This window comes from Podarcis bocagei (genome assembly GCF_964188305.1).
Source record: "Podarcis bocagei genome assembly, chromosome: 2".
Taxonomy (NCBI): Eukaryota; Metazoa; Chordata; class Lepidosauria; order Squamata; family Lacertidae; genus Podarcis; species Podarcis bocagei.
The window spans coordinates 88,847,217-88,871,768 of NC_138126.1; the positions used below are offsets into that span (position 1 = coordinate 88,847,217).

At 41.6% G+C, this 24,552-nt stretch overlaps 1 protein-coding gene across 4 annotated transcripts in view; it reads right to left on the minus strand.

Moving 5' to 3' along the window:
• The window catches only part of CACNA1A (calcium voltage-gated channel subunit alpha1 A), a 259,869-nt gene that overhangs the window by 56,584 nt on the left and 178,733 nt on the right, over positions 1–24,552 (minus strand). For all 4 annotated transcript variants that reach the window (XM_081181633.1, XM_081181634.1, XM_081181632.1 and 1 more), the window contains 7 exons: positions 16,245–16,341; positions 14,554–14,714; positions 13,707–13,844; positions 11,337–11,538; positions 9,432–9,596; positions 8,933–9,043; positions 6,854–6,937 (listed from right to left, as the gene is read on the minus strand). In XM_081181633.1, coding sequence (XP_081037759.1) covers positions 6,854–6,937; positions 8,933–9,043; positions 9,432–9,596; positions 11,337–11,538; positions 13,707–13,844; positions 14,554–14,714; positions 16,245–16,341 — 958 coding nt within the window. The remainder of the gene's footprint in view (positions 1–6,853; positions 6,938–8,932; positions 9,044–9,431; positions 9,597–11,336; positions 11,539–13,706; positions 13,845–14,553; positions 14,715–16,244; positions 16,342–24,552) is intronic.

The window sequence follows — 24,552 nt, forward strand, 5'->3', positions numbered from 1 at the left end:
CATTGTACCAAGTCAGCCAACCAGTATAGGAGGCATCACTGTGTCTGTGATGTGTGTCTGTTTCAATTTGATTTATATTTATTATATATATGTCTGTTTCATTTTGAAGAAGTTTTCTCAACAGATTCCTCTTGAGATTTTGTTAAATATGTGAAACGGACGTACATGCAATCTTTCAAAATTAATGTCTACCCTAATCTTAAGAGGAGTATCGGTGTGTGTTAGAAAAGTAAGACTGAAAGTGGCTCAGAGAAATAAAATTGAGGATTTCTCTTTGACTCACCGTCCACAACTGACTCTCAGGAAAAGGGATGTTAATATCCCTCTCAATACTCCTAAATGGGCTTGGGCTAATTTCCATAGTTATAATGATATTTTACTTCTTCTAAGGGATTGTTCTACCTCAACTGACCAAAGCAGAGATTGTCTGTGCAATGCTGAAAGTGTATGGAGAATCTTAATATCGCTGAGAGGACCTTAGGGTCAGTTCATGTGTGAGGAAATGTGTTTGCGTGTGTTGTGTTTAGGTGGTAAGTGGATACCCAGCTAAAGTTGTATGCATTAAGGGAAGGTTAAATGTGAAAAGTTTTGAGTGAATGGGCATGCCTGTGCATGCAGAATGAAGCTGGGGGTGCAGGGCTTTTCTGTACTTGTTCAGATAGCTATTGACAAGTGGGATTTTTAGGTCTTCTATTTGACTGCGCACACACTGCAAAAAGTATGTGCTTGGAGGTGATGCCAGATGATATGCAAAGTATCTGCAGTATTTCAACTGTGGTGGATGCTCCACCCATGCAAACTGTCATCAGGTATTGTATGTCATCAAGGAAGGCACTTGCATGTTGAATTCCCATCCCAAGTTTTCCCGCAGACAGGAACTGACACTGGCCCTGGGTCAGAACCCAGCGACTTGCAGATACAGCTTTCTGTCTACCACCATATCCTTTTAGAAAGCCTATCCATACTGATGCAAGTCTTAGATTAAATGCAATCACCTCTTTAGAGATTGGCATCACCAAGGCTGCAGTATTACTATACCATATCCCTCAATCAATCAATGTTTATTATGGCAAACAGCCAGCATATATACCACATCCCTGCTATGGGGTTACTGGAAGCCACATGTGAATCTGAATAAAATAAGTGACACAATATGGGGTAAGTGGGGGGTCTAAAAGCGGAAGCTGCCCAGTAAACTGCAGGCATCTTTGGCTCAAAAGATCATGCAATGCGCCAAGAAGATGCTTTTGATTAATGTAAGGCACTTAGGCTTGAGAAAGTAATCAAACCAACCGGATCCTAGATGCAAACATTGAGATGGAGAGGATCAGAGAAGGTCAGGGAAGGGTGGGTGTTTTAATACCGCAAGTTGAGTTCCAACCAGCAAACGGAGAAATGCAGAAGGCAGTGATTTCATTTTTGGTGATGGGAGAGGGATCAGGGCAGGGAAGTTCAGAAATATTCATTAGCATGGACACACAGACCAGTTCATGGATGGACAGATGGATTTTTCATAGTGCATTTTGATTGGATGACATTTTCAGAGGGTGTTGCGCCAAAATAGAACAATATAAAGAGACAGCATGGAAAGAAGACAAAAGACAAAGTCATTATATATCATACATAGCCCTGGGGAAGGAGACCCCTAGCCCACCCTTCTCCCACACTCACCCCTTTCACCTGTCTTTCTGGAATTTAGGGAATCCATGACTTTAGCATTCTGATCTTCCTAACCAAAATATCTACACGTTTGGCTTTACCTACAGGCTTCCAGCATAAACAAAACTTTTGTTGACCCACCCATATTATTCTGGGAGGTAAGTGAGAGAGGGAAACTGAGGCACATATTGGAACAGGGACTTCCATGAGTCAGTGCTATTAATGAAAGTTACTTACCAACACAGTTCTTCAAAACCCATCTGTGAGGTCACTTCTTTGAGTCTGAGCACTATGTGTCCTTAGACTACCACCTTCTAAAATGTGAAACTTGTTGGAGTGACCTAATTTCCCCATCTTTCAGCGTGGTAAGTACTCAAAGAAATGCTATATGAACAAAGTTGCATAATACGAAGTTGCAGTGTTCAAAGAGTTTGGGCATTCAAAGCAAAGCCAGGTACAATTACAGGAAGGCCCCTTGTAATTCAAGCTACTTGTAGGTAACTTTCACTTGCTCTTAGAGCAGCCATACAAATGGCCATCCAAGCATACTGGAAATGTGTGGAAGCCTAACTACTTGGAAAAGATCACCCATATACGAATAAGTGGCAGAACAAATGTACACCACAGCTGTAGTAAAAAAGACAACCTAGCAACCACAGGGTTGAAATACCTACTGTGTTCTAAGCAGAACGTATGGGTTCATTTTAAATCTCCGTTGGGTGGTGGGAATTTAGATTGGGAATCCCACTTCCCATACAGGCCTTTCCCATATGGGACTGCTAATCTAATTATAAAAAAAACAACAACAGAAGCCTAAACTATGGAAGATCCTGATCATGAATCTCCTACATCAGGTCTAGCTTGGCCCCAAGATAAAAGACTGAAAAAAGGCATAATAACCCAAAATGGTATTGGTGGTTGTACAACTTGCACTAAAGAAAGAGATCCATTCAGAATGTGGAGCACAATGAGGAGTTCATACCTATTTATACTGGAAGTTTTGCATTTTATCTCCTAACTGAAGTTCTGCCCTTGGATGGTGGTGGGAGATTTCCTGCACCTCTAGATGTCTTTTTATTGTGCATTTATGATTTGTACTCATGATTATGCTGGGGCAGCTACTCTGCTTTTGATACTGTTCACGCTTACAAAAAAATTGGGGCAGACATATTGCTTCGTTTCCAGTCTATCCATGTCCTGTAGTGTCTTGCCAAAATCCTGTAACTTTTTATACCACAGCTGTTCAGGGGGTAGGGTGTTGGTCCCATTTTTGTTGTGTTATAGTGCAAGAGTGCCCCTCCAGAAAACACTGGGAAAGAATCGTAGAATAACTTTAAAAAAACAGAAGATGTGCGGCTGGTACAATATAAATCCACCACTAATGCACTATTAACGCATCAATGACATGTTGCAGAACACATATGCAACCCCCCCACCCACAGACTATTGGAGGGTAGGAACCGAGGCTGCTATGGAACCAAGTGGTTAGCGTCCTGAGCAGCAACACTCCACATTGCAACATTTTGCTTTGACAAGACACTTTGAAGGCCAGCACTAGCTTTTGCAATCCTCATTTGAAGTGTTCTCAGTACATAGCTAAACTGTTCAGTGTTTCCTGTGTAATGCCATTCCTTTGTCAAAGTAAATTTAAATAACCCTTTAGGTCAAACAGAAATGAATCACTATGCCATATTGAGAAATCTAGAAGAATGGGTGTTCTTTAAACACCCTCATCACCTGTGAGGAAATGTGCATAAGCAATATATATGCTCCCTTGGTACACATACAGTGCACACACATGGGCATTTTGGAATAGTGTGCCATGCATGCATATTCTCTGGGAAAGACCTTTCCTGATAATTTTAGTAGTTCACATGTTTCTTGTTCTAGCCAAAGGCCATGACAGAATAATTTTAGTAAGAAAGAGTTTGCTGTGCTGTGTACTTCCCAAGACCAAGTATAAAGAAAATTATCACCATCAAAGCGTTCTGGACAAAATTGACAGAAGGATTTTGCAGTTACTGTAGGCAATTGGAAACAAGTCTCTCCATGCCTGGTTGTGCCATAAATACTTATGGAAGCTTTTCCAAGGTTAATGCCTCAGTTTCCCTGGTCTATTCCTGCTGGAAGCACATTGGCCTTTGAATGGGTGGGTTGTTCTGCCAATTCCCTGAATTTGTCATGGCTCTGTATCATTTCAGGATGTTCATTCAGATATCTTCCCCTGCTCCACATCTCACTGTGGGCTAAGCTACTTATGACATGGGAGATCTGTGATCAAATCTCCCTAAGCTCTTTTACTTTTCTTCAAAGCTACTTAAAGGGACTCTTATTTTGACTAGGGAACCAGCATAAGGAAGCAATATTGGAGGAGAGAAATTCTCTCCATGCTGTTTCCTTGAGTGAAATTACCTCTCAGCTGGTTTTAGCCCAGCTGAGGCAAAAATACAAGTACAATATGGGCAATGTGCTTTTCCCAGTAGCTTAGAGGGAGAGACCTTTGTTTGAACAGGGAAACTTCACGGTGGTATGAAGGACTCACATGGAATTGATCCTTCAGTATGGCAGCACTGAGAGCCAGTGTAGTGAAGTGATTGGAGCAGCCTTTCTCAACCTTGGGTTCCCAGGTGTTGTTGGGCTACAACTTCCATCATTCCTAGCCAGCATGGTCAGGGGTCAGGGATGGTGGGAGTTGTAATTTAAGAACATCTGGGAACCCAAGGTTGATAAAGGCTGGGTCATTGTTGGACCAGGACCTGGGAGAACAGGGTTCAAATCTTCACTCGTCCATGAATTTCACTGGGTGACCCTGGGTCAGTTGCTGCCTCTTAACCTAGTCTACCTCACAGGATTGTTGAAGGGCATTAAATGAGGAAGGGGAAAATCATGTCTGCCAATTTGAGCTCCTTGGAGAAAAAGGTGGGATAGAAATGCAATAAATAAACAACTTTCTGCCCATGAACATTAGGCAGGCACCTTTGTTGTATTTTTTTACTCTGCCTGCTAATAGCCTGTAATTTTAACATGCAGCTTTCGCATGTAATTTTATTAAGGATTTTAAAATGGTTGATTTTATCTATATTTTGATTAAAAAAGTCAACTTGTTTGCTTTTATTGGCATTTTAAAATGATTTTTTTTGTAAGCTGCTTAGTGATTTTCTGCCAAGTGAATAATACATACATTTTGATAACTACATAAAGGTAAAAGAGGAATCCCCTTCATCTCAAATTAAAAACCCTCCCCACTCTCAGATGCAGCTTTGAAGAAAAAAGAGAGAAGATATTGGGAGATCTGGTCATGGGGCTTCCAAGTCATGCACAGTTTAGCCCCAAGGCATGCCTAGTATGTCCCTCTCCCAGCCACCTGTTACATTCTGAAGGCTGGATAAGGGTGAGAGGAAAAAATGAGGGAATGCTGATTGCAAGCCCCTTCTGCAGCTTGAATTCTGTTATAGAGGGATGTGCATGAGAAAAACTAATTCAGAGGATTTCTGCAGGGAGTTGGGCACCCCAGCTGCTGCCATGCCAAGCACAGCCTGCCAGCCCTTACACAATCTTCTTTGGAAGTCATGAGGACAAGCTCTGTTGTGTGATGGCATCTATTTGGATTAAGATTCACTCTCGTTGTTGCCTCTATAAAAAACTTCTGTAAAGTGGCTTTAGATTTGACCATGTATATCCCATTTTGGGCCACTCCACACATTACAGCAAAAGGAGGTACACATTAAAGATTTACGGTGTACCTACTTTTAGTCTGATAAAATGCGTTTTACTTTCGACTGCAGTTACACTGAGAAAATCCAACATTTTGCAGATGATCATGGTTACCCTCTCCTTCCCCTGACACATATGTCTATGATATACACACAGGTGTAGACATGACCTAACATGCTATGGAATAGAAGTGAGTATATCAGTATTTCTAAATGTTTTAAAGGGGAGGTACACGTTTCTGAGTTAAAATGGGAAGTACACTGACTCATACACCCCTCATATGTTGAATTTTATTATGTGTAAGAGTAAAAACTGCCTGCCTGCCTTCCTGCCAAGGAACCCGCCCTGTTGTGATCTCTGAGAGTCACTGTTTTGGCCAAGCTTCCTGACTGGAAGGAGAACAGCTTCCCAGAACAGTGACAAGTGCAGAGAGGTAACATGCAGCTTCCACCAAGGACATGTGTTTCTGCTGCATCTCTGCACTGAGGAGTGCTTGAATAATCCAATCACACCAGATGGAGAGATGTGGTAGAATTATAGATTCTTAACAGAAGCTGCTTGGAAAGAAGCAACACTGTTTGACAGTGGAACGGTCACCTTCAGGAGGTTGTGGACTCTCTCTCCCTGTAGGTTTTTAAGCAGAGGTTGGATGGCCATCTATCATGGATGCTCTAGTTGAGATTTCTGTATTGCAGGGGGTTGGACTAGATAACCCTTGGGATCCCTTCCAAATCTATGATTCTATGAACACCTGAGTAATGAAGGATGGAGGGCTGAAGTGGGTAGCCTCCTCTGTTGTGGGCAGGAGCTTTGGGCTCACAGTAAGAAACTGAATCATTTCATTTCTGGAAGCATATCAGTGATACCCTTTTGGCACACTAGAATGCTCTGGCCCACTGGTTTGGAAATGATTGTAGTAGTTACTAATTCTTTTAATTTGTGCATCCACACTGTAAAGTGCAAAGTGGCCCTTCGTACTCTATTGTTTCAGGTGATGGCAAATGCCATAACGAAAGGATCCAGCATTTATAACTTATTACAAAGATTATGGGTTAATGCTGGTGTAAACAATACAATGGAGGGACTTTGGCATCTTTAAATCTGTAACTATCTAATTTGAGAAATTCCCAATAAATACCAGTGTCAAGGCCTTAGAAGAAGCCTACACCTTTTGCTGAGCAACAGCAAGGATTGTCACATATTTTACTGAAGAGTTACTGAAAATGTGGGAGCGGCTGTTATGCACTTTTGAGAATCTGTTCTTGAAGAAGAAAGGGAACACTGCACTATGTTCATTGGCAGCCAATAAATAATGTTTACTTGGGCCTTGTATTGCCATTCTCTGGATTCTCCTGCCCCTATCCTAGTTAAGGATGCAGTTCAATGGGATGAAAACCTCATGTTTCAGTTCTTGCTTCCCACTCCCTGCAGAATGCCTCCCACCCCCAGAATGCCATCCCCACCATCATTTTGAACTTACCCCAAACTCTGTCACTAAGATGTCTGTGATGCTACCCAGAACTGTGACAAAATCAAAGATATTCCAGGCATCACGGAAATAATTCTATAAAGAAAGAACAAAACAAAGGACGAAAAGGAACAGCCACACAGCAGCAAACAGGTGACAACATTCAATCACGACGGAAGCAACAGCAACGAGAACAGAGAAATATCCACCTTTTCTATTCCCCCACCCTCCTGCCCCAGTCAGGTCCTGATTACCTTTTGGGTGCATTCCAGATCTTGTGATGGGGATTGCAAAACTAAACTAGCTAGGGGGCTTTTCTTTATGCATTTTGCCTCCTGAAATGGGGATAAAGTGGCAGGTCTTGTCGCCTTATGTCAGTGAAAACAGCTGAGCTCAAATTTTCAGAGGCCCATGGGATTTGTTTCCACTGGCCAGAAACAGACCTCAGTGAGTGAGAGTAGGATGAGAGGGAAGGCTTGTTTTCTTTCAATATGCTCCCTGTGAATGCTTAAGGCAATGCAACTGCCCAGTGAGACCAAGGGCTGTGACACTCTCAAGCAAGGAGCAAGCAGTTGTACATCTTTCCCCTTCCTCAATTATTTGCATGGACAATCACAAGAACATCTATAAAAGTAAATACAACACACACAAGCCTCATAATAAGACTACACCTGGGGACTATTCCATTTTTCAGCTCGGCTTCTCTAAGGAGAGAATGCCAGTTGTCTCCAAAGCCTAACTAAGTAATGGCAGAGCTATTACTAAGCAAATTAATTCAGCTCATCAGTTACAGTGAATATCAAATAGTGTGGTTCAGGGTCAGGAATGAGTAAGTTCTTGAAAGAGTCCTTGCCAGCAATTTGGTCTAAATTGTTTTAATATTGTATTTTTATATTGTTGTAACTTGCCCTGGGACCTTGTGGTGAAGGGTGGGTAAATCTAAAATTGAATTAAATTAAAATTAAGACTATTATTTTTGGAGGGTCACTTTAAGATGAGTAGAGAACTTGGGAATGGCAGCTATCCATGGACCCTAAGCCCAGCACCTCAAAATGTTCTGCTACCCATTGCTATCTGCTACCATTCCATTGCTATAGACACTGGTCATTTAAACTCTTGTGTTTCCTCTGAGTTTAGCAACCAGGGATGCAGGCAGAGAGATTGCATGGCTTATTGGATTGTATTTGGCCCAAGTGTTGTCAGGTGCTGGCTTCTATGTTAGAAGAAAGCCTTCAGTAATCAGATTTCCTAAAGCTGCTATTGTCACAATATTGCTTGTAACAATAAAACTTATTCACATGAACCTATGGTGTTTCTGTTTCCCTTTTAAGAGCGCTTAGAGACCAACTTAGTTTCTGCTCTCAAGTTTGGCTGCTGAACATTAAAGTTTTCAAATGAGAGGTGAGATGTTTAGTTGGACCCCTTGGAATGGAACATTCATGTTGCAGAAGAAGCTAACAACTAACTGACCTTTGTATAGATTTATTGCTTTCTCACTCTCCTAGGAGGCCCCCTCTTTCTTTCTCTGACTACAACATTCAAGCCTGGACACTGCCCAAAAATACTCTTCTCTAAATCATGGGCGTAGCAAAAGTCAGAGTTTAACTAGAGTTGAATGTGAAGAATAAATAGCTTCCTGTACAGGAAGCCAAGAGTCCTAGCATGAGCAGCCCTGTTGCAATGAAAAAAAACATCAAATTTAGACTTTAGCTTCTCTTGCAAGAGAAGCTAAAGTCTAAATTTGATGGTTTTTTTCAGACTCCTTTGTAAATGAGTCCGTTTATATCCATGGCCTCCAGCAGAAGTAGAGTTTGTTTCTGGAAGAGTGAGATGTTGTTACTTCCCATGCTTCCATAAGCAGTGTGATCTCTGAGGGCCCTGTGAGCTCTGTTAAGTCATGTAGAGGGACAGATGGGCAGGGTATAAATAATATTACTATCAAATAAATTAAAATTTTCTTTAAAAACAACAACTAACCAAAGTGCAATATACGCCTTCCTGTTTCATGAGGAAGGGGGTCATATTCCTCCCACTCTGTAGTGGAGGCCTTCATGATTATTTCTCATGAAGTTTAGCAAGAGTGACACTTACCAACAATCCAAAGGCGATGATTTTCAGAATGCACTCCAGTGAGAACAGGGAAGTGAAGACAATGTTGAACATCCTTAGTAGATGATCATATACAGGTGTGGCATTGTAGAACTATTGAGGGGGTGGGATAGAGAGAGAAATAGAAAGAGAGAAAGCACAGTCATGAAGATGAATGTAGGGTTAGGATAGGGAAACTGGGGGAGCTGAAACAATGCTGCACTAGGCCAGGGTAAAAGTGAGACCCTCCCCAGTTAATACTATAAAAATCCAGATTAGTTGCTACTTCAGTGTCACAGCTATTCAACAGGGGTAATAACAGACCAATGAGATCAGCTCAATAGGAGCACAAATGACTCTGAATAACAATGGGTTTGGACAATGTCCACTACGATGGTACTCAGACCTCTGTAGCTCAACTAGCTATACAGTATGCATCATACCCCCACGTTAGTCAGGGCAAACCCCACATGAAGCACACCCCATGACTCCGCCTACTTACTTTCATCATTAAGACAATGGTGTTTAGGGCAATCATGGCCATAACGGTGTACTCAAAGGGTGGTGAAACCACAAACTGCCACATACGGTACTGAAAGCTCTGCTTGTTCTGAGGCATGTGCCGGGTGAGTGGCTTGGCGCTGATGGCAAAGTCAATGCAAGCTCGCTGTGAAGAGAGAATAGAAGAGTAGCAGTGAAGAAGGTGAAGAATCTTTTTCAAGAGAAGATGCCAAGGAGAAAAAGCAAGCTTGGATTCATAGGAAATGTACGTAGATCAGGGACAGAGCACATGCTTTGCATGCAAAAGGTCCCAGGCCCAATCCTTGGTTTCTCCAGGCAGGGCTAGGAAAGATTCTTGCCTGAAACCCTGGAATGCAGCTGCAAATCAGCATGAATAGTACTGAGCTACAAGGATCAACAGTCTGCCTTGGCATAAGGCAGATTCCTATGGTGCTATATTCTTTCCTTCTGACTGGATCACTTTAGAGTCTGCTTTGACCAAAATGTTTGCTCTTCCCTCTAGTCCTTCCTTGTACTGACTCAAGACATTTAATGTGGCCTTACTTTAGCACCAGTAGCAAAATGCCTGCTGTATATGACATTAATTTTGAAGGCAAGGTTGTGCACATCGGTATCTTAAGATGCCAGAAAACATAATGTTGCAAGGTTGAAACACGCATCTATGTTGAAACATGCATCTAGGAAGATGCAAATACCCAATAAGTGCTTCTAAACCTAAGTCTCACCTAGGAAGCAGACGAATGTCTGCTTTCCTACATGAAGTTGGTCTAAGACATGAGTCTATGTACTCATGCCTTCAAAAAGCAATGTGGTAAATGGCCCTAAGGTTATTTCACTAAAATAAATGAAGCACAACTAATTATCACCTATGAAGTCTTCTGTCTGGCTGTCACCAACTTGGTCCTTCCCATGCTGGCTGGGGCTGATGGGAGTTGCAATCCAAAACATCTAGAGTGGGCCAGGCTGGTGAAGACTGCTTTAGTCCCATCCCAGCAGCATGACTTGGAAATCCTAACCTCAATGAGCTAAATACTATTCAGTTCACCCAACCAGTTCAGTGAGGTCTGCTTTCTACAGGATCCTCAGAGGAATAATGATCATGCCTTACTTTAAAAATAAAAGAATCCCTCCCAACTTCATTGGGGCTCTACCGTTGCATGGTGGAGCATCCGTCATAGGTTTCTGGGTTTTTTTGGGGTGGGGTATGTGGAATATTATGCTCAGTCATGGAAAATTGTGACTGAATCAGGCTGAAGATAGGCGCTCCTACTTTCTTACTTCCTTGGGCTATTACTATTTGTAGAAGAAGGAAACAGAAAAAGGATTGTGCACCACAAAACTAGGAGCAGAATCTAGTTCATGTTGCAAGGAGTGGAGGAAAAAACCAAATGATATCAAATGAACCTTAAACTATCACGAATTCCAGTTTCCTCCAACCTTATAGATGGCAGAAGTAGAGGATACATCAATAAAACTCTAAAGACTTCTAGTACATGGTGCATTGTCCCTTATGTGTACTTTTGTATGTGTGTGATGGCGTTGCTTTTAAATCTCTGTGTTGGGTATTTTTAAAAGGATTTTCATGTTATTGTTAACTTCTTAGAATTTCTCAAGAGGAGGAGATGGATGCAGTTCAAAATGGGAATGAGCTTCTCGAGTATTCTATAACCAATCTGTTTTTGAAATCTGTTGACTTTTTGTCATTTAAGTTTCACTGCTACTAAACACAGATTCAGTTATCCACTGTCCCCACCCCCACCCCCTTTTAACAAATCAAAGTTTTGAAACTATCATAAAGGAATGGAATAGAAACTTCAGGAAGCTGGCTGGGTTTACCAGTACCAGTACTTTTTTTTTTTTGCCAAAGCACTTTGCCTAGTCCTACCTCATTCTTCTCCAGGCTGTACTCTTCCATCATCTTGTCCCCTTGCTCCTGGAAGGTGATAATGATTAAGGCCACAAAAATGTTGACAAAAAAAAAAGGGAAGACCACAAAATAGACCACATAGAAGATGGACATCTCCATGCGATAACCAGGACTGGGACCTTGATTCTCATATGTAGCATCCACTGAGTGCTTGAGGACACTGCAGAAAAAACAAGGAGAGATGGGGAAAGCGAATGAGATGTGGTGGGAAGAATTGAAGAGCCCTGTGAATGATCCATCACGCTCGCTGACCCATCTAAAATAGTAGTAAAGCCCTATGATTTCTGAGATAGGTTCCCAATACTCAAAATTTAAGAAGATTTGAGATAGTCTGCTCCATGAAGGTTTTTCTGACATGGACTTATTTAAAACCCCAAATCAGCTGTAATCACACCAAAGTGTCTGTAAAGTCTTTTGTAGCTTTTGAGATTCTCATCAGTGCGATGAATCTTACTAAGCTCAAGGTCTCAGATGGCAGCTGGCAAAATTCATAGCAAATGGGAAAGAGATGGATGGGAAGGCAGCACTTACCTCTTCCTCTTGGGTGCATAGAGGAAGAGGAAGATGCAGTCATTTGTTCTGGTTCTCTTTCCCATGTGGTTGTCAATGCAAGCACTGGTACTTTTGAAATGGAGACACCTTCTAACAATTCTGTTTTTTTAATTAACAAAAATTATATTTACAAATCTGTAAGTCAACAAAACAAAACGTTAGACTTTCCAGAACCAGAGATTAGTCTGAAACATAAAACATTACATTCCAAACATTCTTCTGCAATTTCAAAACCATTTGTCTGTGCATGTATCTCTCAGAAATTCATGAACTCCATTTTGTTTGAAAATAGCTGGTATATGTATGCTTTGGGCTCTCTCATCTTAACATACTGTATTACCCCTACCATCCATCACAGCAGTTCCCCAGATTGTTTTAAAAAAACAATTTTTATTAAATATTTTCTTAGTTTACAAAAGTACATTCATTGTCTCTTTTTTCAGGTTCTGTATTCTACAGATCAGATACGTTTGTTGTGAGACATTAGTGTTATATGCAGTAAGTTCCCCAGTTTGTTAATAGCCAGTTTTTAATCTTGGGGATTGCTGAATCTTTCCATTTTAAAGAAAGACCGGTCTTTGATGTAACTAATACATTGCCCACATTTTGTTCTTTGTAACAATTCTTCTAGGGCACTAGAAGCAACCCCTGCTATTTGCACAATGCTGGATATAGGTGATTTTAAACTCTAGACGTTATCTTATGGAGGGGCAAGGCTTTTAGATGGTAACGTGTATTATTTCTCTGATTTTAAAATGTGGTTTAAAATATCTGGGGGCCCTTCTACTCATTCTTCTGAATTGAGCCCTGGACATCTGCCTCTAAATCTCGTACCAATGGCACTGCTATATTAATGTGGGGTGTGGGCACTGGAGGTCTACGTTAAGCTGATCACAGTTATAGGTCACAAGAGAAATTGTTTCTCTGGCAAAGGGGTTATGTATAGGGCATTTTACAGTGAATTTGATGCAACCTATGTTTTTAAGTTTTTCATGTTATCTACACATCATCATCCCAATGGCAGCCCCTCCCATTTAATTTGCATTTCCCAATCTATTGATAATGTAGTAATGGAGGTGGGAAATCTGGCATAAAATAGCATGTAACCCACTGAAGTGCATTGTGTGGCTGGTTTGTTGTTGTTTTAACATGGGTAAAGCTATTTTTCACAGTGCTATTTATTTCCACATCCCCTCTTCCCATTTGCTTGTTGTCTGAGTACAATCTAGCTATTTTATTTCAACAGTCCAAAGGAAAGGGAGCATGCCTAACTTCACCAGTTGTTGCTGGAGGCATGTCCACTTTAGTTTAATTTTCTAAAACAGCTGTTTTGTGTACAACCACTCTTGCACTATTCCACAGACAAAACATTTTTTAAAATAAAAATGGGACTATGCACAGGTAAACAAATACCTATGTGCATGCCCACAATGGACCTTGGGTTTTCAGAAGGTAAAGTTCATGAATCACAAGCCCCAATCTTAATTACATTTTGCCTCATTTTTACATTCCTGTGCTTTCAGTGGCTTTTCATCAGCAGAAATAAAGAAACATTTCATACAAATCCTTCTTCCCAGGATGGTGTTTTTATATGGCAAGGGCAAACTATGGCTGATAAGCCTGGACTTCTATGTGACAAAAGTGTCTTAGTGATGAAGCTAATCCAAAAAGGCTAGACTAGTTATGTCTAGGGACCATTCTAGTTTCCAGCATCGGCCAACCAGATACCCAGCAGCCTAGCATAGTAACCGACACTCATTTTCCTGAATCACTTACTCTGGCCAGCCTTCTCCTGTAGATACAGTGAAAAGAGTAAGAAGCGCCCACAACACGTTGTCATAATGGAACTCATATTTCTTCCATTCTCGTTTCTCAGCCTTCACGTCATCCTTCTCATAGACTAAGTACTCTCCCCTGATGGAGATCAAGAGAAACATTCAGGGACATGCTACAACAATGAAGTGGGCAATTTGGCAGGATATGTTATGGTGCAAATAGTTGCTTTGCCAGTGATTGGAGCTTCAGTCTCTGTGTGAATATAAGGAGTGTCTGAACCTTTTATTCATGTTATCACACAAAAGTTAATCCAGATAGTTAATGATCACACTTTAGCTGGTATAACAGCCTCATTTCAGGGTGCTTAAGTGGAGCTGATTCACTTAGCTCCAACACAATAGCTCTTAATAGGTCTGATCTGTATAAACTACAGTTACTTCATTAACTTGACTGACACTGATGTACACCAGTTTAAGATTTGGCTGTGTTATTAGTAAGATAATAACTGAGCTATGCTGTGATTACACTATGGATCTGGGTTATTTGTATTATTATTCTTGATTATATTTACTTAATGGTGAGATATAAAATCAGAATAACAAACAATACTAACAAGTACACAGCAAAATATAAACCAGGAACTACAGCATTAGAATTCATTTGCCTGCTCTGATGTAGTAGGGAACACAACATGAGAAATGCAACCTGCAAGCTCCAATCTAATTTGGGTTTTGAGTCTATAACTCTAGAGAAGAGACATAAAAGTTCTTAGAAAATGTTAGAATGGGAATGGTGCCAGGCCCAGGAAGCAGAAGGGTGGCAAAATGGATGGAAGCAACATACATACCTGCAATCTTTTGCAAACTCCTTGGACTCATCAGTGCAGTAGAAGAACTTGCCTTTAAAGAGCTGGACAGCCACCACAGCAAAGATGAACATGAAGAGCATATACACAATGAGAATATTGAGGACATTTTTGAGTGAGTTCACCACACAGTCAAAGACGGCCTAGAAAGAACACAGGGTTCTGGTAAGGGTTTGCTAGATAACTTATTAGAATGTATATCCAGCCAACCGAAGTGGCTTAAAGAAAACTCCAAATCAGCTTGCAAAAAAAATGGACATACAACACCAAATATAAAATCAAGCTAAATTAACAATTGTACGCAGCACTAAAATATCAGCACTAAACAAATGAATAAAAACTAGTTTAAGAGCTGCAGACCATAAAATTGCAGAACACAGCAATTCAATCTGATGTGAAACATTTATTAAAATAAGTAAGTAGAAATATTCAAAAGCCCTTTAAAAACAGATAGAAATCCAGTGGATTCCCACAGAGGATACTCCACTATCTTGCTTCCACCACCTACCTCTCTTGCAGCTGCCTATATGAAAGCAGAGCCTCTCAAGGGCTGAGAAATCACTGTGGGAGCAGGCAACTTCTGAGGAAGCCAAGTCCCAAGCTGTCTGCATAACCACAGAAGTACCTATTTCTTGAAAATCCTCAGCCCATCCAAAAATAATTTCAAGTTCCTCCAGAACAGAGCAATAACTTGTCCCCACAAAGAGGATTCCATCCTTTTTGCTACTTATAGATAAAGCTGTGTTAGTCTATTGTAGCAAGAGGGAGTCTAGCTCTCTTATTTATTACATAAATCTTCATGGATTAGAGTCCACTTAATCAGATGCATGAAATGTTATCCTCATTTTGCAGAATTATGGTTGGAAAACAGGCACAGCTATGCTTAGGTATAGATGGACCCATTAAAGTCTGGTCCATCCCAGTTCTCACAGGTGATGGGACTAAATTCATCCCATCCCATTTTCAGGCAGATTTTAAATGGAAAATTATTTAAAATGCACCTAGAAACACACATGTTAAAGTACTTATAAGGCAGTCTGATGGTTGCATACTCTCTCCAGTCCCCCCCCCCCCATTTTTCTATTTATAGCTTCAGGAATAGTGTATGCAACCACCCGGAGCCTAAGCAGCTGGCATGGGGGGGGGGCTCCTTGCTTTCAATATGCATAGAGCAAGACTCCCTGAGAACAACAGTACTTGATATCATTCTGTCACTCCCAGAAAGAACTGTATGAGGGGAAACGGCTGCCCCAATATTTACATGCATTTTAAAGGGAGGGAAGTTCAGAGAAGGGTTGGAGGCAGCACAGAGCCTGCAGATCCCCTCATAATGGAATTCACTGGACTGTGGATTCTGAAGATGATCCAGGTCATGCATGATCTGTCTGGATTGTGTAAGGGTAGGGTGGATTCTTCCTCCATCCCTAACTATGATCCAATTCAAAGGACACTGAGAGATGCTTATGGAGAGAAAATACAGAAACCCCTCCCTTTGTTTCACTAGATCTCATGCATGAAAGCGTCTGAAGGCTGGGTCCAACCTTCTTCTCACTCTAACCACACCCACATTTTCTTTCTTAAACTGTTGATTTACATCCCCCCAAAACAACAATGATTATATAGTTCCATCAATGTACATCTCCATCTTTTTTTTGCTGCTACCCCCAACACACCTTGAGCTTTGGCAATCGCTTGATAGTTTTGAGGGGTCTGAGGACACGCAGGACACGCAAGGATTTGATGGTGTTGATGTCTTTCCCTTTGCTGCCTCTGTAGAGAGATGTTGGGTGAGGACAGAAGAACAAGGAAAAACAATGAGGCTTGAATCTTTACAATGTTCTAGACAGAGGACTGCCAAAGGGAGATATATACTCATGCTATCCGCTAACCTTTTTGTCATCCATACTACTTTTAAGGTTCTGTTGTAACAGTCGCATCTACCTTTTCCAGTTACCACTCCATTCTTGCCATTCCTTAAGCTGCTTTACCCTTTTTTATATGCTTTTGATTCCACCCACCACTTCATCTGTATTGGTACCCTTTCAGCTCATACCCTTTCTGTTCACCAGCACCATAGGATTTAGATCCCTTGTGAAGAATTCCTCAAGGTGCTAAGAAGTTGGAATGCTCCGTCCCAAGGCATGTGCTCCTCAAAAAAGAAAATAGCCTGGTCTAGAAGTAACATTTTCAAAGGGGGTTCAAATATTGCTGGATGTATTCTTTAACTGTTGTTACCAGATTCACTGAGAAAGCATAGAAGGTGCTGTGAGGTGTATTGGAGTGTTACAAGGCAATGGCACTCATTGATACCAGCTGATACACAGCACTAAAGTATTCAACAGCAGTCCTCAACTCAGTTTCAATTTCCTTTAAAGTTCAAACCTTGCCAGTCAAGTTATCCTGCCTGTTTTTATGCTACCCTATATTAGTTTCGCCTCATCTCCTGTGCTACTAAAGTTGTCTTCTCCCAGTTTTGTAAAGTGCACACACATACAATGCCAAGAATCATTACAGCCTTACTAAGGTTTACATTTCTCAGATCATAACTGGCTATGCATTTGTGTGTAAGGTAAAGGTAAAAGGTAAAGGGACCCCTGACCATTAGGTCCAGTTGTGACCGACTCTGGGGTTGTGGGGCTCATCTCGCTTTATTGGCCGAGGAAGCCAGCGTACAGATTCCAGATCATGTGGCCAGCATGACTAAGCTGCTTCTGGTGAACCAGAGCAGCGCACGGAAACACCGTTTACCTTCCCGCCAGAGAAGGTCTACTTGCACTTATCTACTTGCACTTTGACATGCTTTCGAACTGCTAGGTGGGCAGGAGCAGGGACCGAGCAACGAGAGCTCACCCCGTCGCGGGGATTCGAACTACCGACCTTCTGATCAGCAAGTCCTAGGCTCTGTGGTTTAACCCACAGCGCCACCCACACTGTGTGTACATCATATCAAATGAAGGGGGGCATTTAAAAACAGGATTCTCCTAAGAATGGGGAAAATAACAAAGGAAGAAGTTGCAGCCTGAATTAATGCTCTCACTGTGCTGCTTCAGGAACCCATGCCGAAGCGAAGCAGAATATGTTGATGCTGTTAGAAACATATACTAGCTTTATGCAGATAACTTATACAGAACCAACAGAACACAGAAATGTGGGAAGCCCCTTACAGACCTGCTACAAATTGAAAGAATACAAAGTACACCTACAGAATCTTTATAGCCCTGAGGCATAAAAAAACACATATTCAAACATACTGGGTGCTTTGGTTGTTGTTGTTGTAGTAGTAGTTGTAGCTGTTATTATATCATGTAGTAAAGCCTTCCTGGGACTGTACTACTGTACTTCAGAATGCAGATGGGTGGCATGGCATATTTCATGACAAAAATTCTTGTATGTTGAAAGCCAGCACCCCAGTGAGAATGCTTGCACATCTATGAGAATTGTTCTAGCCTATCCTTCTCCATTACACATTAGTTTTCCAATCCCAGAGAATTTTTGGTATGGGGAGAATTAAAAGTTTATTCTGCAGTAGTCCCGTCGTTGGATGACTGTTCAATATGCTTTTCCTTAACCTATCCACTGGCTCACATTCTGTTTGCATCCAGATAACCTAGAACCTTCTCTCCAGCAGTAAGATAGAATTCCATCTCTGCCTTCAGTGCACAACACACATGCAAAGGTGAGAGTAGCAATATGCTAAAGTTCTTCAGTCCCATTTAGCTCCACCTTGTCAATTTTTCTTATTGGATGAAAAAGTGAAAAAGAAGACGACAAGGACATATTCCTGGAATCGATTCCTAGTTTGGAGAAATATATAATCTCTTCTCATCTTCTACAAGAAGCCACTGAAAGCCAGCCCCACCGTTAGGCAGAGCAGGGAAGCTGATTTTGGAAATCATGAATATGCAGCAAATTGTTAGCTATTTAATTTATTAATGTTGTTGTATTTTTACCAGCTGGGGTGGTAAGAGAAACTTGTATATGCCTACAATAAAGCACTGCAAGTCCACTACAACACAGCTTTTCTAATAGCGGGTGTATTTGAGGCATATATATAATAAATTATAGTTATAATTTAAGGAAACATTTAAGCAACATGACTGTATTACAGGAGAGCTATTATAACTACAGCTGCTTCACAGGCCCTGCTATCTAACATACACTTCTGCGAGGAGCACTCTTTCTTTTACACTTCTGGTTCAACACATGTGAATAGCCTCATACTATAAAGAGAGTGGCAAAACCTTTTCTCAGAAATGCACTGCTGGAGAGATGGTTTTCAAACTTTTGAGTGAACATATATTCAATGGAGAGCCAACAAAGCCACTTGGAGAAGAGCTCCCGATTATAATCCTTCCAAAAGTCAGACACAAAGGGAAAGAGTTCTGACAGCTAGATAATCTCTCATGACACTTTTAATAAAATGACAGTTTTAGATGCCAGAAAATGCAAAACGGATGCCTAGTAGTGACATATTCCAGCTTGATCCTATTAGCACTCTCTGGCCATGACATTCCCAAACACTGTCATTTTCCAGCATAAATGTTTAACATTACTGAAAATAGCTAGCCTGCAGAACAAAGAGACAGAAGAATTGTCTGTTTGGGCATAACATATTTCCATAGTTGTGAGAATGCCCTGCTTATTTGCGTTATATCTCTATTCACCAGAAGACTTTCCTTCGAACAACAGTGAGCCCCAGGCTTTACAGCCAAGCAAACTATGCTCTCCCACTCCCTCCTGGACAGAACAAAAGCACAAGGGAGGCTAGATTTTTTTATTAAAAAAACAACAACTCCCAAGCAGATGCCCCAGGGCCGTTTTTGTTGCTGTTGTGTGTAGATGACAACAGGCCTCTAGGAAGTAGCACCCTGTCCTATGACTGCTCAGTGCAGTTGGATGTTCCCAAAGTCTCTAGCACGTGGGGGCTTTCTTTTTAAAGCTGATGTTATTTCTAATCACCATCCTTGTCCTTCATCCTTGACAACATTAGCATATCATGAGTTCCTGGCACAAGTAGGATTTCAATACATTTCAAGCAGGTTGCAGTAGAATGTTCTGTTCAGTGCACATCATGGCCATTGCAGAGTCCCAGAGAGTGAAATCCTGACAGTAAAATACAGTGATCCCAACTCAGTGATGCAACCTACAACAGTACTAACTGAATGGCTGATGTTTGGAGAGACGAAAGGAGCTCTAAAATGTCTTCCCTTCCAGCCACATTAGCCAAAGTGATGCATAACCAAGATCACATAGATAAATAGAATGTGTACCAGAGAGTGAGTGAGAAAGAAAGAAAGAAAGAAAGAAAGAAAGAAAGAAAGAAAGAAAGAAAGAAAGAGAAAGAGACAGACAGAAAGACTTTACCGTGTGCTGCTCCTGTTGTGAAGTGGCAGTGAAAGGGAAGAGACAAGGAAAGTGAGTAACATTAAGAAAGAGAACACACAACATAAACCCCAAACGAACCCAATACCACATGCTGGCTCTGTTCAGGGAGGTTTCTGAACCAAATAGGTTTTTCTTGCACCCTTCTTTGGCGGCTGCCTTGAAACACAGGGTAGTAATGTGCTACAACTGTTTAGCTACAGATCTTAGGCTAAACAAGATCAAAGCCTTGGTGTTGAGAAAATCCTTCATGCCAGCTCAGCTGGAAACCTGGGAAGTTTCCAGCATCACTGGAGAAAGCATTTCTTACAAAGAAAACAAACCTGTCTACCCTTGCTCATCCAAAAACAAACAACAAACACAAAAAACCACCTGAGGGCAAAGGGCAGCAGCCAAAGGCGCTTCAAAAAATCTTATTCATGTCTTATGTGGAGCTTACTCACATTCAGATTGTACTTGTTTTTTATTCAAGGCTTAATCTTTACCCTAAATTTACATATCCTTATTCTTTAAAGCTTTTTGGTCTTTCATTCAGCATCCATTTCTTGATGTGCTTACTTGGATTTATATACTAATTTCCACTGACATAAAAATCAAGGCATCAAATTCCAATGGTTACACAAATCCTGACTAAGGAATGAAAATGAAGAGGAGTTTGATTGAAATATCAAGTCTTTATAACTAAGCACGCTTAGTAGGGACAAAGGCTGCAATCCTAACCCCACCTAACTGAGAGTAAGCAGCACTGAATTCAATAGGACATATTTTGTAGTAGGCATGGTTAGGATTTTAAGTGCGACTTGGTTCCAAATAAACATATGTGGGATCAGGTTGCATGCCTCACCACATGACATGGGAAGCTAATTAGGCTGTTTAGGTCTGGGACACTGTTTAACAATTCTCAGTTCAGTCCTTACTTCTAAGCTAGTACAAATAAAAACTATTGTTTCATGAAGCTCTACTAACTTTCCCTATCAAGGTGATTATTCTTTTGTCCAAATACAGATAGCAATAGTGGTGGGGGAGGCCAAGCTCTCATCAGCACAAATTTTTTTGGACCTAGGTGGGGTAATAGCAATTATCTCGACACTCCTCCGGTGATCCGAAGTTCCAGTCTAGAACAGTGGCTATGAAATGAGTTTACAATCCAGAATCTAGTTGCTTAACACACTGGTGTGGCTACTACTGATGCAATAGTATGAATAAACATAACGTAGTGGACTACAGAGCAGTTTATACAGTCAGATGACAGCAACACAGCTGAAAAACAATCCAGACCCTTGTACATTTAATTGAAGCTGGCATGATTGGCTCAAAAACATTTTCTATATGCTGATGAAAATTTTAATGAAACTGATGAGAGATGAGAGAAGAACAAACCAGATCACCAGTGATATAGAATGCATAAGAAAGAGAGGAAAGGAAAAGTGCAGTAGAGGGTGGCAAGTTCCATCAGAGTAATAAATGACTGGGAAACACAACCACCAACAATGTCGCTGCAAAGTTGTTTGCACTGACTTTTTAAATGCCAGCTATGTCAGACATTAATCCTATTCCACCACTCTTCTATGGTGGCAATTGTGAGATTATAAAAGAAAATGAGACCCATTGTCTCCAGGAGCCCCAAATCTCTGATAAATCTGTCAGATACCCATCATCTCTACTAATGCACCCCATATACTCTTCCATAGCTCTTGCTGCCCTTATTGTTTTTGAAGCAGAAGCACTGTCCTAGTCAGATCTCCAAGGCTGAGTAGATAAGCATGTGCATGTTGGATCAGTAGAATAAATGCTAATCTATTGCAAGGTGAATTCACAGCTCCCATTCTTCAGTCCTGCAGGTACAGGATCAAGTTCCATTGTGTTAAGATATTTTAAAAAATAGGATATCTGGAAGAGTGAGCTACGGCAGGCCTTACAGACAATTACACTTTCACCCTGCTACACAACCCAGGTACATAGGCTTGCCTTACAGGGACATAGGCTTGCCTTAGTCACAAGTTCACAACACTACTGGAGCTTGCCTTTCCATGTGATGGCACTGGCTCAGTGCCACGTGCTGCATATGTGACACCTGATTAGAAACTTTAGTCACCATTCCAGGATTTCAGCCTCAGTTCTTCCCCAAGCTTGTTCTATGTCTGGCTACTTAAGAGATATGCTAGAACTGTAAGACTACCTTCACCTGAGACGGCTACAGAGGAACTCGCAGTACCATCATGACAACAAATAATCATGAATAAAAAGGACATATGGAGGGGTTCGTAAGCGAAGCATTGCGGCCTCAGGTGAGAACTGAAGGTTTCAAATGTTCACTCTGTATTCAGGCTGCTTTGCCCATCGCCTCAGGACAAAAAAAAATAAAATGTAAGAATAACATGCTGTTAAAGGTGTGTGATCTGGGAAAAGAGGCTGAAACACCTCCAGATTAAATCTCGCCCGGGCATGACTGGAGACAGCAACCCTGAGACCCCAGTGCATGAGTGCAAGCACTTTTGAGGAGGCCATAGCACGTTCCTAGGTTCATGCAGAGAGCCAAAAACTATAGAAGAAAGTTGCAGATGCACGGAAGAGCTGGAAAATGGGTGCAAGGCATGCAGGTAGGGAGAAAATAAGGTGGCTATTCCAGGAGAAAGGCTGACTGCACTAATCTGGTAACCTTTGGGTTGCTGAGGAATCTCCTACCATCCTTGTGGTTTGTAGATAGAAAATATAAGATAAGGTTGCATTAATAATTTTTTTCTCATGCATCACAAGAGCCTGATGCTGAATGATGGAGTGCAGAGCACCTCATAAAAACTGCCCATGAACTTCAAGATTTCTGGCTTTGATGAATTTTGGGATAAAGACACTAGGCAACTAACTGTTCACTAGCAGAAGCCTGCACAAGGACAACCCCAACTACTACTGGGCTTTCCTCCTCTTCTCCTTCCACATAACCCCCAAATTGGCTTGGAGGGTGGGTACTGAGAGAACCCTCAGGACAGCACATGAGGGGAGGAGAGAGGACGTTCCATCAGGCAGCAATGCTTGCCCTGATGAAGCAATTTCCTTAGTGCTATGTTGCATTCCTTCCACTGCAAATGCATATGGAACTTCACCTGCTCGCATACTCAGAAAACCTTGTTACACTTGCCTCCACTTCACCCCCCAACTCCCTGTTTTTCTAACCACAATTTAAATGGTAAACTCACTGGGGCTGAAGGATTGTTTTTTCTTCATGGGTTGCAGTGGCAGGGCTTAACCAAATGACATGGCCACCACCACATCCACACAGCCTCACCACTCACTCCAGCCAGGGCAGAAAGGGAGTGGGAAACAAAAAAATGCCCTAATGCTATGCCAGCTCCCAAGCTGGCATAGTGAAGAGGCCCAGATTGGGCCCATTGGCATCATGTGATATGACCTTTCCCTGTTATGGGGTTTACCCTGACTACATCCAGTGGTGATATTGCTGGTGGTAGCTTCTGCCTGACTGCCATTTATGCAGGCACATTGAGGTACAGTGGTGAAACATCTCTGCTGGCAGGGTTGGACAGAGGCTCACCTCTGCCTCATCCAACCTCCCTTCCAGCCAAGTGGACTGGATTGCAGCTTAGGGCTCATCTGCACTTCTGCTTGTCCTGTGCCTAGAAACAGGGTGAAACTAGGCTTTATTTCACCTGGGAGCCTCAATAGTGCCCCTTTCTGGAGCCTTTACCCAGTGCAAAAACCTGGCTAGCTCCCCTGTAGCTACGGCTCTGCCTAGAAAGCACAGGGCTGAGTGGTTTTCCGCTTGACCTGCTCTTTCTAGGAATGAGTCTGAGTGGTTTCCCCTTGACCCACTCCTTTCCAAGGGAACACCTGCTCTTTTGCAATAAACAGAACAAATGGCAATCTGGGGGAAATCTGCTAAAGAGCGGTTTCCCCATGAAGAAAACAGCAGGACAAGAGGAAGTGTGGATAAGCCTTTAGATTGCCATGCGTGTTAATAGAGCTATAACATGAACAAACAACAGAAGTTGCAACCTATTAGATTGTTCTTTCCTCTTCTACTACACCTTGGTCCAAGCTCCTAAAAATTATTTCTAGGAGGGAAAATGAATATAGATCTGCACCTTTAGGACTAGTTACCCTTGGAAGAAATTAAGACATTCAAATCCTGTCCAGCGTGCTCTGAATCAATCAGCACTACACACTGTGTGCATCCAATTTTCAGCTGAACCGCAGACACATGACACAGGTGTGAGGTTCCCCAATACTAAGGAGTCTCTGCTTGTTTCTTCCCTTTGACTTCCTTGTTCCATGTGGGAGCAAAGGAAATCAGGAACTGGGACCAGTTCAGTCAAGCCCTATGATAGGGATAGCCAACCTGGTGACATTTCGGTGCTTATGACTCAAATTCCCATCAGTCCCAACATAGCAAACGGTCAGGGATGATGGGGGTTGTAGGTTACATTCACACCACACATTAAATGCACTCTTATACCACTTTAACAATCATGGATTTCCCCAAAGAATCCTTGGAATTATGGTTTGTTAAGGGTGCTTAGAGTTGTTGGCCATCCCTCACAGAGTTAGAATTCCTTAACAAACGACAGTTCCCAGGGTTTTTTTTTT